The 14,980-nt window shown below is 40.5% G+C and overlaps 3 protein-coding genes across 8 annotated transcripts in view; all 3 read right to left on the bottom strand.

Moving 5' to 3' along the window:
- Positions 1–1,519: 1,519 nt before the first annotated feature.
- On the bottom strand, positions 1,520–7,816 carry LOC108148921 (carcinine transporter). Of its 2 annotated transcripts, XM_017276238.2 has the most exons (11): positions 7,715–7,816; positions 6,763–6,888; positions 5,719–6,204; positions 5,545–5,663; positions 4,667–4,829; positions 4,421–4,597; positions 4,197–4,346; positions 3,581–3,805; positions 3,206–3,333; positions 2,663–3,084; positions 1,520–1,820 (listed from the first exon to the last, which is right to left on the bottom strand). In XM_017276238.2, the coding sequence occupies exons 3-11, from the start codon at positions 6,024–6,026 to the stop codon at positions 1,716–1,718; spliced, it is 1,797 nt and encodes a 598-aa protein (XP_017131727.1). In that variant the 5' UTR covers positions 6,027–6,204; positions 6,763–6,888; positions 7,715–7,816; the 3' UTR covers positions 1,520–1,715. The 2 variants fall into 2 exon arrangements, with proteins under 2 accessions (XP_017131727.1, XP_017131726.1); XM_017276237.2 differs by lacking the exon at positions 7,715–7,816 and having other exon boundaries at positions 6,763–7,225.
- Positions 7,817–8,601: 785 nt separating this feature from the next.
- On the bottom strand, positions 8,602–10,858 carry LOC108148722 (homeotic protein ultrabithorax-like). The gene has a single exon (XM_017275892.2). The coding sequence runs from the start codon at positions 10,856–10,858 to the stop codon at positions 10,514–10,516; it is 345 nt and encodes a 114-aa protein (XP_017131381.1). The 3' UTR covers positions 8,602–10,513.
- Positions 10,859–10,927: 69 nt separating this feature from the next.
- LOC108148721 (sterile alpha motif domain-containing protein 5-like) overlaps positions 10,928–14,980 on the bottom strand; it is a 169,847-nt gene continuing 165,794 nt past the window's right edge. For 3 of the 5 annotated variants that reach the window (XM_041709057.1, XM_041709056.1, XM_041709054.1), the window contains 5 exons: positions 14,179–14,371; positions 13,184–13,329; positions 12,438–12,721; positions 12,241–12,362; positions 10,928–11,370 (listed from right to left, as the gene is read on the bottom strand). In XM_041709057.1, the coding sequence (XP_041564991.1) occupies positions 10,928–11,370; positions 12,241–12,362; positions 12,438–12,721; positions 13,184–13,329; positions 14,179–14,371 (1,188 nt within the window). Of the gene's footprint in view, positions 11,392–12,240; positions 12,363–12,437; positions 12,722–13,183; positions 13,330–14,178; positions 14,372–14,980 lie in introns of all 5 variants that reach the window. The other 2 variants (XM_041709055.1, XM_041709053.1) reach the window with 1 other exon arrangement.

The following is a 14,980-nucleotide window of genomic DNA, read 5'->3' on the forward strand; positions in this document are numbered from 1 at the left end:
GTATTTATGCAGTCCTTAAAAAGGCCGCTCCTCGATGGGAATGGCCGGGAATCCCTTCTAATGCCGCTCAGCCAGCTGCCAAGGACTTTTGCTGGCCGTCTTACGGCTAAGCCGCCTCAAGACCTCGCCGCTTCGCCTCCATCGTTCATTCAACTGCAGCTTGGCTGACTTCCGGCGTTGCCTTTTATGATAAATTGAAACAAATAGCCAGCCAACACCAGTGCACACACACACACACACACACAGAGGCACAGGACCTGGCTTATCAGAAAATTGCGCTCAGCTGTTTATGAAAGCATAACAATGTTAGCTGCCCTGGCCATTACGGAGCTCCAGCTCCAGCTCCAGTTCGAGGTCCAACCTAGGGGCCAACATCAACATGATCATCAAACTGAATGGCTGTTCCTGCTCCTGCTACTGCTCCTGGAGTCCTGTGGTCCTGCTCCTCATCTTCCCTTCTTTTTTTTTTTGGCCTGGCTTGCTGGCTGGCCGTCGCAGCACATAACTCACAAGTAGGATAAACAATTTACTTATCGCCACTGCAGTCATGCCAGAAGGAGTTGGTAGTTGGTAGTGGGAGTAGCTACCTCTTACCCCGGCCAAGACCAAGATTCAGTCTCCGTCTGAGACGTTGCCACATCAGCGCGCCACATTGGCAAATAAATCATAATAAATAACTTGAAAAACGAAACACCTTTGCGCACAAAAGTTGCACGTCCTGTTACTGGCAAGCCGTACGAGTAAAACTTTTTACCCTGCCAAGAAGATTAGTTCAAGGAGGGTTACATCGTCCTTGTGAGGCAGGTTTACTTTGCCGAACTGCGAAAAGCTGTGAAAATGTGAAGAGATTTAAACTAAACCTCTTACATACTGGCCTATCCTTCATAATCGAATCTTACTTAATGAACAACTTCTCTCTATATTAATATGTTCTAAAAATATGCGTTTAAGTGTTGGAACTGTAATTTGCTATCGATTTTCTTAAAATTACAAAGATTTTCTTGAGCTCTGAAAATCTGCATTTAAATTTTGGTTTGAAGTTTTCGGTCGATTTTCTTGAAATTTTAATGATGTAACCCCTTTACATTATATTAATATTAACCATTCCAGTTTACGATTTGGTAGTGTATTGCAACTTCGTCTTGCCATTTCTGTTCATTCAAATACATTGTATTTCCCGTTTCCGCTGTCAGTTGGTTTTGGTGTTAGTGGCTGCTTACAGTTTAGCACTTGGCCAACTTCCAGCCAGAAGGAGACAGACGAAGACAAGGGCTCAATTCCTGCAACTGGTGATAAAAATTGATACATAACTTGCATAAATCAGGCGCCTGCCAGGCATTACGCATACGCCATGTGTGCTGGTGGCGCACCATTTATTAAATTAGCCACAGCATTAGCCACCCCAGGTAATTTGTAAATTTCTGACAGATGCGCTGATAAACTCATTGCCGCGATTTCTTTGTGCGCCGATGGTGTGGCGCGTTGGGTGATTTGTGATTTATGCTGGTCGTATTACGGCTGCCTACATAACAATACTTTATTCGCAATACTTGGGGCCAAAAACTTAACGTAACATCACAAGGAGAACGGGAATGGCGAACGGGAATGGAATCGATAGCCGTCGAGGCGTTCGAAGGAGTTCGCCGGTCTCGGTCTCGGTTTCGGTCTCGAGGATTCAGGATTCAGGTTTCAGGTATTCCGGGATTTCGGGGGATTTAGGGAGTCGTCTCCGAGCGTCTGAGCCTGGCCAACTCCGGATGGGATGCCAGGCTGTCGTCCTTCTCCGCCGCCGGCGGCGGTTTCGGCAGACTGAAGAATTTCTGTAAATTAAATTTGTGAAAAATGAAATTAGGCTACGGCTGCTTTGCATAATTTAGATTATAAATTAGATGTGCCAGCAGAACTCCATCGTCGTGGCTCATTGCTCATGAAGCGGAAGAAGCGGTTGCCAAACTCTCTTGCCACTGAAGAGAAAGTAATTGCAGTGAAATCGCCCTTGCTACTTTTATATTTAGTGGCTTGTTTGCTAGCGAGATTTTTGAATTTGAATTTCCCGATTTTAGGTACATTTAATACGCGTGTCTGAACTTTTAGCTTGTAGGGATATGAAACTGTTTTGTAATAATGCGCACGTTTTTGATTCCTATAAATTATTTGAATTTAAAATTATTAATCTGATGATTAGCAAAAAGATTTATTAAATTATTATTTTTAGTTACACAGAAAAATAACGTTGCAAGTATTAATTGGTTATTTACAGGTCACCAAACAAATAATTTTTATCATTTAATAACGTAAAATTGGTATTAACAAAAATCAAATGTTTCACTTTCTTTCACTATTTTAACAAATCAAATTGATACTTATATTATGTAAGCGAGCTATATTTCATTTCAGATTTGTTTTTCTGTGTAACCGTTTTAAATTTATTAAGTCGTTTTGTTAGGAAGGTAGAATTGCAATTATAGCGAATTTATAAAAACAGTAATAATGAGTAATAACGATTTGTTAGGAATTAGGAATTTGTATTAGGCGTCGTTTAAATATTAAGTTATACGTTTTGTTTTAATTTACAAGAAGATTCATTAAGTGAGCGGTTGTTATTTTTGTCACTATCTCGCGATATCGAAACAAATAAAAAACAGGACACTTTCGAACTTACATCGTGTCGTCCAAAGTGTTCCGCCTCCTCCATTGTGTCCGGCAGCTTCTTGTGTAGCGTCTCCGGCAGGAAGAGCGCCCCGATGCCGCCCAGCAGGAAGAGGACGCCCAGGATGTAGTACGGCGCCCGGATGTCCACGTTGGTGCCCAGGTAGACCAGGTACGGGGCCAGCACTCCGATGGCGTTGGCCAGGATGGTGCCTAGAGCCACCCCCGTCTGCCGCATGCACGTGGGATAGATCTCCAGGCACTGCAGGTTCACCGTGAAGAAGGTGAGGGCGTTCAGGAACTTAATGAAGGTGGCCACGTAGATCATGAGGTTCTCGTACCGCTCGTCCTTCGCGTACACAATGATGGGCAAGCAGGAGACGAAGCAAACGAGGAACGATATCGAGTTGGTGAGGCGTCTGCCATACGTATCGCCTGCAAAGGAAAGTGGCAACCAGAATTCACAATGGACCTGTGATGGACTGCTGCAATCAGCGCGGCGTCACGCCTCGCAGCACTAACACCCAGCACCCAACAGCCAATACCAAACACTCACCCATATAACGACCCACAATGTAGGCGGGAATCTCCACGATGCTCTGGTACAAAAAGTTGAGGAACGGATTGCCCGCCATGCGGGAGCTGAAGAGCACCAGCGTGAAATAGGAGACGGCCACTACGCACCTGCAAGCGGAGTGAATCGCCAGTTAGGCATGCAAATTGCTTTCGGTGTGAAATTCTCAGTGCAGTGGAACAAAAATTATTGCAATATTTTTGATTTTATATTTGAAATTTGCTAAATTTGAAAAAAAAAAATTATTTGGTATTGGGAAACACCAAATAAATAATAAAGAATCAAGAAAATATATAACATGTCCTAAATTTGTCTCTAAACGAAAACTTTTTCTCTAAGTTTATCGACGTTTCTCACCAACTGGAGCCCATGATGATGGTGTTGCGGGCCAGCCGCCAGCCAGCAAAGAGCGATGCGATGCCGTAGGTGACCTCCTGCTTGTCGCGACTGTAGATCTCGGCCAATTCCTTCTCGGTCATGTCAAAGCGATGGCCGTTAATTTTGGCTATCTTCTGCAGTTGGACAATGGCCTCGCGGAAACGCTGTTTGCTAATCAACCATCGGGGCGATTCGATTACGTATCTGGTTGGGAAATTTAAGATTATTTAAGAGGTTAAAAAAGGATTTGAGCAATGATTAAAGAATTAATTAAGTTTCAGATCGAGCTTTGATGCATTTCCATTCAGGGATTAAAAATATGAACTTAAAGTTAAGATTATTCACAATATACATAGTTTAATGGATTATCTCCAGGAAATGAACAAGGTTGTTTCTTAAATTTTCTTTCAAATGCGAATATTTTAATTTTCTTAGAATACAGTTCTAACATTTTTATTTTAAAAACTAAAAATTGATTGAAATACGATAAATTACTTCATAATGAGGGGAATCGAAGAACTTAATAAGTAATTAATGTCACGACGGAAACGTAGTAGTTGATTAGATTTGGGTGGGCTTGGGCCACGTGACTTACTTGGAGAAGAGCAGGACCATTGCCGTGGGCACCGAGGTGAGCCACATGAAGGAGTCCCAGTGGCGCAGCCACCAGTAGAGCAGGGGCATCAATGTGGTGCCGATGGACCAGCCGCAGCTCTGGAAGAAGGCGATGCGACTGCGGTCCTCCCTGGACACAATTTTCGGTGGAGTGGGTGAGCAATAAAAGTTGAACGAAAAGTTTTGGGACAAAGAAAAACTTACTCCCGCGAGATCTCCATGCCGATAATTTGGGGCGATTGAAAGAGGCTGTTGACTGTGAGGCCGACGATGCCGGACATGATGAGGAACCACGTGTACGAGCTGGTGCACATGACGGACCCGATGCGTCCCAGGGAGCAGAACACCACGCTGATGTAGTACACGAGCCTGCGACCGTAACTGCCGGCCAAGTGGACAAATTCAATTACCGCCGCTGCCATAACTTAGTTAGGTGGCCGTGCTACTTACGAGTCGCCCATTTGTCCCAATATAAATGAACCGGCCACCTCTGTCACACGACCCACCACGAACACATTTGTCACGAACAAATCCTTGGCGCACACCCAGTTGTGGTCCGTGGGGATGGTGCTCTCGTACCAGGTCTTGTCGTAGCTCCAGCCATTCTGGCAGGCTAAATACAAAAAAAAAAAAAAAAACAAAAAACAAAAAACGTTAAACGAACGGGGAGCGCGGTCGTAAAATGCATTCGAGTGCAAAGTTGCAAATATTTATAAGACATCAGAAGGTGGAGGAGGAGGAGGCCAAGTAATTTTACCACTAATCCGGCAAACGTATGTATTTACCTTCTCTCCAAAGTTGTTTGATGGAAATGATGGGTAGCTCGATAAATATTTGGCAATAAAGCCCAGTACTTGATGAGGTTTAACAGAAAGTTAAGTTAAATAAATGCTTATAAGGCAAATAAAAGAGGCACATAAATTAAGCAGGTATGACGCTCTTACGTTTTTAATTGGATTACTTTATTTCGAGCTTAAACTTGTTCAAAAACATGTTGACTTTAGTTAACAGAAAAGAAAAGTTAAGTTATATAAAATCTAAAGAATTTGGAACATTTAGTTGTGAGATATTTCTTTACTGAGTTTCAATTAAAGTTTAAGAATTTGTTGTATTTAGTACTGACAATTTTAATTACTGAGCTTCAATTTAAATTTATGAATTTAGTAAATTAAATACTGAGATATGAAATTTAAAAACAAGCTAATAGGGATGCTGTTTAAAATTAATTGTATAAATATATTTCTATAAAATATGGATTTCTTTTTTAAAGAAGCTATTCCCAAACAAACACCTACATATATAGTAGAATATAGTAGAATAATACTCACTTTCTGTTTTGTTTGTTCGATTGCTGGTACTCCAAGTTGACCAGTCCGTAATCTCTGAGAAGTTTTGTTGGAACATTAGGCAATTGCTGAACGTCTCCCGGTCTCGGTTATCGGTCTGTCTATTACAAATTAATATTCGGTTCATTGAATTTGGTTAAGGGATCACCAACTTACTTGGGCAGCGTGATGTCGCGCCACTCCTCTATAGTAAAGTTTGTATTCTCTCTTCCCGGCACCGTGCACCAATGATCGGGTATGTTGAGGGCCAAAATGATGTTCATGTAGATCATAGCCCCGCAAAAGGCTAAACCGCCGACAAATACGAAATTATAAAGCGTTTGATAGCGACCATGGTTGCCAGCCTTCTCCATCAAAGTCTGGAAGGGATCATTAAACTCAGAATCGTCCACGTCCATCTGGGAAAAGTGTCCCGAGACTTGGGAGGCCTTGCGGCTGTTCGCCTGTTCCTTCTTGTCTCTCATTTTGCACTACCAGTGTGCCAAGTGGCTGTGTCTTAGTCCCCAGTCAGTCGTAGGGCCCGATAAGAACAGTAATCTTTATGGCATCTGGGCCAAAGATGGGGAGATTGCGAGGCAATTAGCTTTGGCAGATTGTTGGGAGTTCCTATTCAGACAGTTGGCGCCGATCGGTTGTTAAAATCTTTTAATTAGGAATATAAAAAACATACTGGGTTATATCTCCAAACTGTCTGAAAATTATATGATTTGTTGGATTGGAAGATATAAAACCATTTATGATTAAAAGATGCTTTAAGCTTGTGGCTATAATTTATTTACTCTATAATGTTTGCTTTGTCGGTGAAGATTTTACTTGTGAGCTATCCATCCATTTTTATTTATTTATTCCTTTGATAATAAAGATGTATCTCTTTACCAAAGGTATTATAAAGCAAACGTGTGCGAGATTCTAACAATACACATTCTTCACTTATCACTTTATTAACAAATAGCATATGTTTACTTTGTGAAATTATCCATGCTTATTCTAATAAAAGACCTGATTTTAGATCAAGCTACACAGAAAAAAATTGGCATTTTAAATGAAGCGTTTTTCTAATGAAGCGTTTTACTTTTTAAAATATTTGGATCCCATTTGGAACCCAAAATGTTTTGTTTCCAATTTTAAAATGTTTCGTTCTCTATAGGTTTTCGTGAAATAAAAATAATATAAAATACAATATGGCAACTTTTCACTTACCTTAACTTTTAATTGTAATCACAGGTAGTTTAAGTTTTGAATAATATTTTTCTTACACTTTGAACAGATATTTTGGGTAATATAGTTTTAGATTTTTGGTTTTTATTCTTAAGCCTTCATCCCAATCTAAGGGATATTTGAAAATGTAAACGGATTTTGGCAGCTAGACCACACTTTTCACATCCCGCCGCGGAACGGTGAAACTTTTGACTTTGGCGCCTGCGAGAGCTCATCAACTGTGGCCAACACACGGCGGTGCTTTTCTGAGTGCCCCAACGGCTGTGGTGCGACTTATCAGGCCAAGACGGGCATTATAAAACGAATTACTGATAACAGAATGTCTATCTGATATACACAAATGTATGTAACCATTGCCAGAGCCAGGCAGCGGGCACTGTGAACCTGTCCAAATTCTGACTGAAAGCGATGATTGCCCCGTTGAGCAGGTTATGTTTTTCCACGGGGCTCACGAATCTAATCACCTTTCTCCACAGCCGCTGATAAGGGCACGGTGGGTCATCATGCTAATCGGGGGGACAGCAAATACGGGGGGACAGCAAATACAAACAGTTAATTGCCTATTAATGAAACCGGAATTGTATATAGTAGAGTGTAAGAAGTAGTCATAAAATTGTTTACATTTCGATTGTTGTGTCAGTTACATAAAAGAAACTCTTTTGATTGATATGGGGCCAACCGGCGATTGCATATGCAATTTCATCTTTATAGAGGCCATAAGCCAGTAGCTCAGCGAGCACGTAAGCCTCTCAACAGATAAGATAGCCAGACGGAGACGATTGCATTCGTCTTGGGGTTAGGGATAGAGAGATATTTTGGGGGACTAGACAAAGCAAAGACACAAGACTAATCCTAGGTTAAGAATACGGCCATATTTGACAACACCCACTGCACTTGCACTTCGCTAGAATTTTATCTAAAATTCGTATTTTACACTTTATTTGCTGTGGCTTCTATTTGATTATCAGATTAAAAATACACGATTATCTTGTAGCTCTGCTCGAGCTACTGCCGCATTTGACTGCCGACTGTGAGTGGGATTGCGACTGAAAACCAAGCCGAGAACACACGTTGATGGCAATGAGATAGAAGTCCACTTGGCTCGACTTGTGCAAATGCAATAATATCAATTTTCATATTTTCATATACTGGCCGCGCGAAAGACAAAAGCAATTTAACAATTTACTAAAGCACTTAAGCGCAAATTCAGTACCCGGTCGTCGTCGGGGGACTAGACGTTGTAAAAACTAAGCCAGCGACGACTGTCACTCTATGAATAAACATCATGATCATCATCATCGCCACCATCATCAGATCGTATAGACCTGGGATAAGGAGTAGATTTGTAAATTAAATCAAAGCAGACTACGTCGGCGTTGTGCTAATCTATTGACTGTCACCGACACCAAGTCGCTGCGGCCATTAGAGCGCGTCAGAGATTCAAGGGTTCCTGGTTCGGAGATCGTTTACATTTCAGTAATCATAAGTTGGGCTTGGGTGAATCACTTGAGGTGGCGAGGTCACTCGGCAGCTTCCAATTGCCGGGAACTAAAAGTTTCGTCCGAATTGTTTTTGAAAGCCATTGAGGCGGTCTCTTTTGCCCGATCAAAAGCGAAATGGGGGCCTTAAGTAGAGCTCAACCCATCGAAAAATAAGTGAGGGCAGAGCCAAGGGTATGGGAAAGTCAATGCCAATAAGAGTCAATGAAAGGTAATGACCATAATAACTAGATATATACTTACTATACTTGCAAGCCCTTGAAATAACATTTTAAAAGCAATAAATATTTCCCCTAATCCCAATAATAACAAATTTCCAACATTATTTACTTTTTAGATATGTTCATTTTTATTTAAAGAATTTTACTTTGATTTATGCATAAACATGAATCATCGTTTTCCACTTTGTTTTGGTTTCTTTGAAAATTTCTTCTAAAATTTACTGAACTCTGAATACTTTAGTTTGCGCTCTCCTTTTTTTTTACTTTGTGTATTGGAATTTTTACTGGTTTTTTGTTTAGCAATTGTAATGTGTTGACTTAATGATCAATTTTGTGGCTCCTTGGAAGGTTAAACTTTAATATTGCTTATATATTCTGTCTTTAAATTACATCATTTTACAGTGATAATTAGAAAATGCTAGCACATGCTGTGTGGTTGTGTTCGTTTTGTGTCTGCTTCTCGTTTCGTCTTTAAATATATAAATATTCTTTTTGTTGACTTTGTTACAATTTACAGTTGAAACACTTAAATGTAGTTTGGATAGTTAAATTTAAAAAAATGCCTATAATCCAGTATTCCTCATCCGATGCGACCCACTCGTTATATATTATCTGTCTTTAACCCTTTTCTTCGTCTGGCTGTAACACGTGCGATTTGTTTGTTGTTTAAATTTGATTTAATTTATTTGCGATTAGAGTTAATTGCGTTACAATACGAATGTCGATATCTTATGTTCACAAAATATGTTCAGGTTTAATTACGTTCTGAGTAGAAGTCAAAGCGTTCTTCAAATAAACTAATTTACATTTAGTCAATTGCTATATTAGAATCATATGCTCTACGCTTAGTTATGCTATACTTTAATATGTAATTTAATCAGTTTAAATTTTAATATGTTATTCGTAGTTCGTGTGCCGTGATAAATATTCGTTCATTTATTTAACTAATTGATGGAAACTGATTAAAAACATTTGTGCTGCCTGACTAATTTCATTGTCTGCTTTTGATTATCGCTAAATCGCTCATAGTGGATACGTTTTGTTATCTTCTATAAGTGGCATAATAAATCTTACCTGGATCGCAATCCTATATATGTACACACGATCCGGACACGAGTCGCTCTACGATTTGAAAATATTGCTTAGCGTACATTACTTTTTCTTTGCTCGATTTTGGCAATTTTCGGCATTCATTTTTACAAGTTTCTGACGGATTTGCACGATGCATTCTTCGTTTCCTTTACATTTACATTGTCCTTATACGAGTTTAACAAATTAAAATTAGTTTCGAATGGCAGTTGGTGTTCTGTTCTTCTTAAACTTCTTCTTATGTTTGTATATTTTTTCGTGTATAAACATTTTATTTCGTTTGGTTGTTAAAATTGAATTGGTCTATTGCTTGCACTCAGATTAGTGTGCCTTAAAATAGGAATCAACTTCTGGTTGTGTGAGTGTGTGTCTGTTATTAAAACGTTGGAAATGAATCTATGTAAAATGCAATTCAAGTTGGACGTTTCACAATATCACGTTGAGAAATATGCATACACAAAGCAATTAAACAGTAAACAAATGGCAAATAAACAAGTCTCATTCAATACACAGCTTGAGGCTAACTAAAAATAGTCAAAATATCTATTTTGTTACGTTTCTAATTTTTATATAAAATTTCTCTTTCTTTTTTCTGCAGATGTGTATGTTTATAAGTCTGTATTTATGTATATATATATATATATATATATATATATAAGTGTTATATATTTTTGTGTAAATGCCAACATTATCGGAGGAAGGATTGACTGACTCTGACTAACTCTCTCTCTATTTCTCCCTAAGCACACATTCCCCACTATACCGTTCTCTTTCCCTAACTGTCTGTCTATCTCTCTCTATACATACTATACATTTGAACTGAAAGACGCATGTTGGCCTTTTGTTTTCACTATCGAATCACAGCAATTGAAATACACTTAACTCAAAGGGAGACTAAACTAAGAACTTGATGTAGTAAATGGGTTATTGATCCTCCAGCCGGTCGTCCTGATCCTGCAGCAGCTGCACTCCCACACCGGATGCTCCTGAGCCGCCACCGCCGCCGCCGCCGCCTCCATTTCCTGACAGGCCACCACTACTGCTCGTATTCTTGCGCAGGTGATTGCGCAGCATCACCAGGTTTCGGTTCAGTGGCAGATTGCTAGACAGGCCCGAGCTCGGGGCATGTGGCAGCGTGTTGCAGATGTTGCCCAGCGGCGCCGAATGGGCGGTGGGCGAGGTGGCCGTGGCCAGGCCGTGGTGCGGCGTCAGGGTGCCAGTGCAGGGTGCATGGCTCAAACCAAGACCAAGACCAAGGCCCATGCCCATGCCTGAGCCGGAGCCAGAGCCAGAGCCCACGCCCAGCAGCAGCTCGTGGGCCAGTATGGTGGGCAAATGTTAAGTGCTGCTCTTCAGCGGACCCGACGATAGCGAACTGCTGCTGACCCCCGAATCGCTCGACTTCTCGCTAAGCCCGCCACGCGTGAGCGTATCGTCCGCCATAAGGCCGTTGCCGCCGAGAAAGGACTTCTTCCCCAGGCGACCGCCACCCGGGAGAGTGGCCTTGAACGGATTATCCTTGCAGCGGCGGGCGCTCTCCACACGCTTCATTATCTCGCTGGAGCACTTGGTCACCACATCGTCCAGACTGTTCGATTCGTCCGTCGAATTCACCGCCTGTGTGGGTGTCTGCGAACTGGGCAGCGGCGATCCCTCGTAGCAGCCTGAGTCGCGGGGAAAGTGCCGACGGCCAAAGGGCGAGGCCCCATGCTTTATGTTGATGTTGTTCAACCGCGCCTCATCATTTTCCGAGCTGGAGCCGGCTATGTCCACATCGGAGCCTGTGCGGGCGAAATTTGTAGCTGTGAGTATGCGTGGGTGTGTGTTAGAGTGGGGTGTTTTTAGTACGAGGTGAGAGTGGGTTAGGTTAGGCTTTATCAACAGTTGGTTTACTTAAGCAATGACTCAAACCGAAGGGCGAACGCAAGAACAAGTATTTTAAACTATCTTATAATACCGCACTTATGGCCACAATCAACTTATCAGCATTCTCTTTATAGGCCCTCGAAGAGCCGATAAAAAATACAATGTATTTTAGATTGCCCAATAAAGTTAAGATTTAAAATTATGAATTTCACAATTCCCTAAAAGGTGGCGTTAATTTGAACTTTGTTTTTAAGGCTATATACGCAATATTGACTTGTCGTGAAGCAATCAGTCTATTAACCAGGTTAAATATATGTTTTAAGGTTTAAAGTCAATGCTCAAAAACTAAACAAAATTAGTGTTAGAATTAACTAAGAAAAGTCTTAAATTAAATTTGATTATTTAATTATATTAAAATATTTATTTATACAATTATTCTTCAAAACCTAAGATAAATCGAATTTGAGTGTAGTTGCTTACGATTTGTTAAATTTGATATTTTATTAAAACTAAATGCTGATCTTTATTAAAGGTATTAGTATTGTACCCATTTTAAAAATATACTTAAAGGTTTAAAGTCTATGTTCAAAGCCTTAGATAAAACGAATTTGATTCTAATTTTTTTTTTTACGGTTTGTAATAACAAATAATCATAAAATCAAAATCCAAGCACACATTATTTAGCATACAAGTTTCATGCGTTCGCCTTACTGAAATGCAATCGTTGCATAAATATAGCCCTTTTTTTAGGGATTTAAAAAGGACCTTTTGGTAGCTAAACTTACATTCAATGTCATGCAGCAGCTGCACAGCCGTCAGCAGCTTGGCACGGTGCTCCTGATTGAGAATGCCCAGGTAGTCCAGGTCGGCGGGTTCCAGCTCCTTGAAGAGTTCGAGGTCCTCGTAGCTGCAAATGGAACGATAGGTGAAACAATCCAACAAAAAATATTGTTGGTAAATTTGTTTCATCTACACCACTTACCCGTTGAGCACGAACACGGAGGTGTACTCCTTGAGTCCGATGCGAATCAGCAGGTCCTCCACGGAGCAGGGTCCCCCATTGTGGCTGCTGCTGCCGTTGCCATTGCCGATCATTGGATTAGCCAAACGGGAGCCGGGGGCCAGCGTCTTGCTGCTGGAGTTCTTCATGCGCTGCTCCGGCAGCACCTCCACGTTGATGAACTTGAAGTGGCCCACGCGGCCGTGGCATCGTCCCTTCCAAATGCCCGAGGCATTCATCGACAGCACATCAATAAGCTCGCCCTTCTGCAGATGCGAGCACAAAATTATTAGATTAGCATGCTTCGAGAAATCCTTTTCAGTAGTTAAGAAAGCTTCTTAATAGCCAACAAAAAAAAACACATATTTTAAAGCTAATTTAAACAAGATTTTTGAAAATATTTTAGATTAGAACACTGGTAAAAATAAAACTTAGTGCCTAAGTCCAACAATTAAATATTAATATGGAAATACTACAATGTTTTTAATATTTTCAAAATAGATTTATAGCATTAAATATAGTGCTATTAAATATTAAAAAAATTCAGTGTATTTATCAATATGATTTTATATATTTAATTTAATTATGTAAATAGTTAAAGGAAAGCAATTTTATTTAATGTTTAATTTGTATATCAATGAAAAAAAATAGTTTTGAAAATTGCTAGAGACTTTTATTCCTGTAAGCAATTAAGTGTTCAGAGGACCCTAGACGTTTCACCAACTCACCTTGAATTTGAGTGCCTCCTTGTCGTAGGGATTGGGCAAACTATCCACAAGGGCCTTGGCCTTGCAGATGCAGCTGGCCATCGAGGTGCGATCCTCGGCCGAAATCGAGCTGTGCGGACTGCCAGGACGAACTAGCGCTTGGGTGCCTGTGGGCGAAGGAATTCGGAGAGGGAGGGGGAAGATTGATAAATATTTACAATGCTTTTTTGGGCCAAAGTTTGTCCTGGCAAATTTCCAATTAATGCGCCCACAGCCAATTAGCCGCAGGCCCCAAGGAATTTACTATGGACAAACACTCAGCCGTGCATGCTTGCCCCACTCACACTCATTCGTTTGGTTAATTAAAAACTTTTCAAATATTTTAACATACACACACACACACACCCCCGAAAATATTCAAATATGCACTTGAAGTTTTCCATTATTTTTCTGGGCGCTGTGTTGTTTTCTTTGCGTTGCTTTTGTTTGGTTTGCTGGCCAAAGCTTTTGGCTAATCCTTGCTTTGTGTCCTGGCCACATGAAAAATAAAGTATTTTTCCTTGCACTTTTCAAAGTTGCCACCCATCGTAGCGTAGTTGCCTTTTATTTGGCCGAAAAGTTTTGTTCATTAAAAAGGAAGCGGTTGCCCTTCATTTAACCACGCCCCAGACATTGCAATCTCTGCCCCCTTTTGACCCCCAAAAAAAGGCAACAGCAGCAACAGCAACAGCAGCAGCAGCAGCAAGTGCATTAAAAATTCATTAAGTTTGCAAAATTTGAAGGAGCAACAAAAAACCGCAACAAGAACATACAACTGTTAATAGACCAATATGCAAGCCAGCCAGCCAGCCAGCCAGCAAGCAGGCAAGGCAGTCTGGGAATATTTCCATGGAGCAGAGCATCAATGCTGCAGACTTGCAGACAAAATCAAATCCGAAAACTCTAAATTGCCAGCTCAGAGCTCAGACAAAGATACACAGATATGCACACTTGCTATTACTCCTATCCGTACTTACTCGAACCGGATGCGCTGGGCAAACTTTCCACGGAGCTGGCCGAACAGGCAAACGCCTGATCGCTCATGCTGCCACGGTCGGTATTATCTTGGGAATTGCTAAAATCCCTCGACGTATCCTTTGTGGCAACAAAGTTTCGTCCATTCTCATTAAATGCGCCAATTTCCTTTGCCGAGCTACGCATCTCGCCCGACTGACAATCCCCAAACAAGCCAAGCCGCCCAGCGCCGTAGTGAAAGTTATCCATTATTTTTATTTATTTTTTTTTTTTTGTTATCCGTGTCGTCGTCAGCGTTGTGCAATAAATTGCATGTCGAAGGGTAGAGCCGCACCAGAACACCAGAAACAGAACAAGAACAGCAGGAAAGTTTTGTTAGTTAAATCATTAAAAAGTTTAAAACGAACATACCAATACGCCCAGGAAGAGAAGGGATTTGGCTTTGCTTACACAGAGCGTCAAAAGAACTAACTATTAATTTAATTTGTATATATTTGCTGTCGAACGCAAAGACAAGAAAGTCTCAAATTAAATGGTTTAAATAAGAGACTAATATTAAAAATATAGGCAAAAATTTTGTTGGAAATCGAACCAAAAATTGTTTATTTATATTTAAGTAAAAGTTATTTTGTAATCTAAGTAAATAATTTAAATAACAATATTGCTTCTTACCTATCTAGCAAACGTAATTTTTATGCAAACTTATATTTGAAAACCTCAGTAAAGACAGAAATCTAACTAAAAGTTTTTTTCTGTGTAAGATTTATGTTTTTAGTGCAGTCAGCATTAGTTTTGCTTTGCCTT

This window comes from Drosophila elegans, unplaced genomic scaffold, assembly GCF_018152505.1.
Source record: "Drosophila elegans isolate 14027-0461.03 unplaced genomic scaffold, ASM1815250v1 contig_468, whole genome shotgun sequence".
Lineage (NCBI taxonomy): Eukaryota > Metazoa > Arthropoda > Insecta > Diptera > Drosophilidae > Drosophila > Drosophila elegans.

Coding starts and splice junctions, on each gene's coding strand:
- LOC108148921 (XM_017276238.2), bottom strand. CDS start 6,026: ATGAGAGACAAGAAGGAACAGGCGAACAGCCGCAAGGCCTCCCAAGTC. Junction 5,664..5,718: donor CGCGACATCACGCTGCCCAA/GTAAGTTGGTGA, acceptor AATTTGTAATAG/ACAGACCGATAACCGAGACC. Junction 4,598..4,666: donor TTGGGACAAATGGGCGACTC/GTAAGTAGCACG, acceptor CTTGGCCGGCAG/TTACGGTCGCAGGCTCGTGT.
- LOC108148722 (XM_017275892.2), bottom strand. CDS start 10,858: ATGGGCATGGGCCTTGGTCTTGGTCTTGGTTTGAGCCATGCACCCTGC.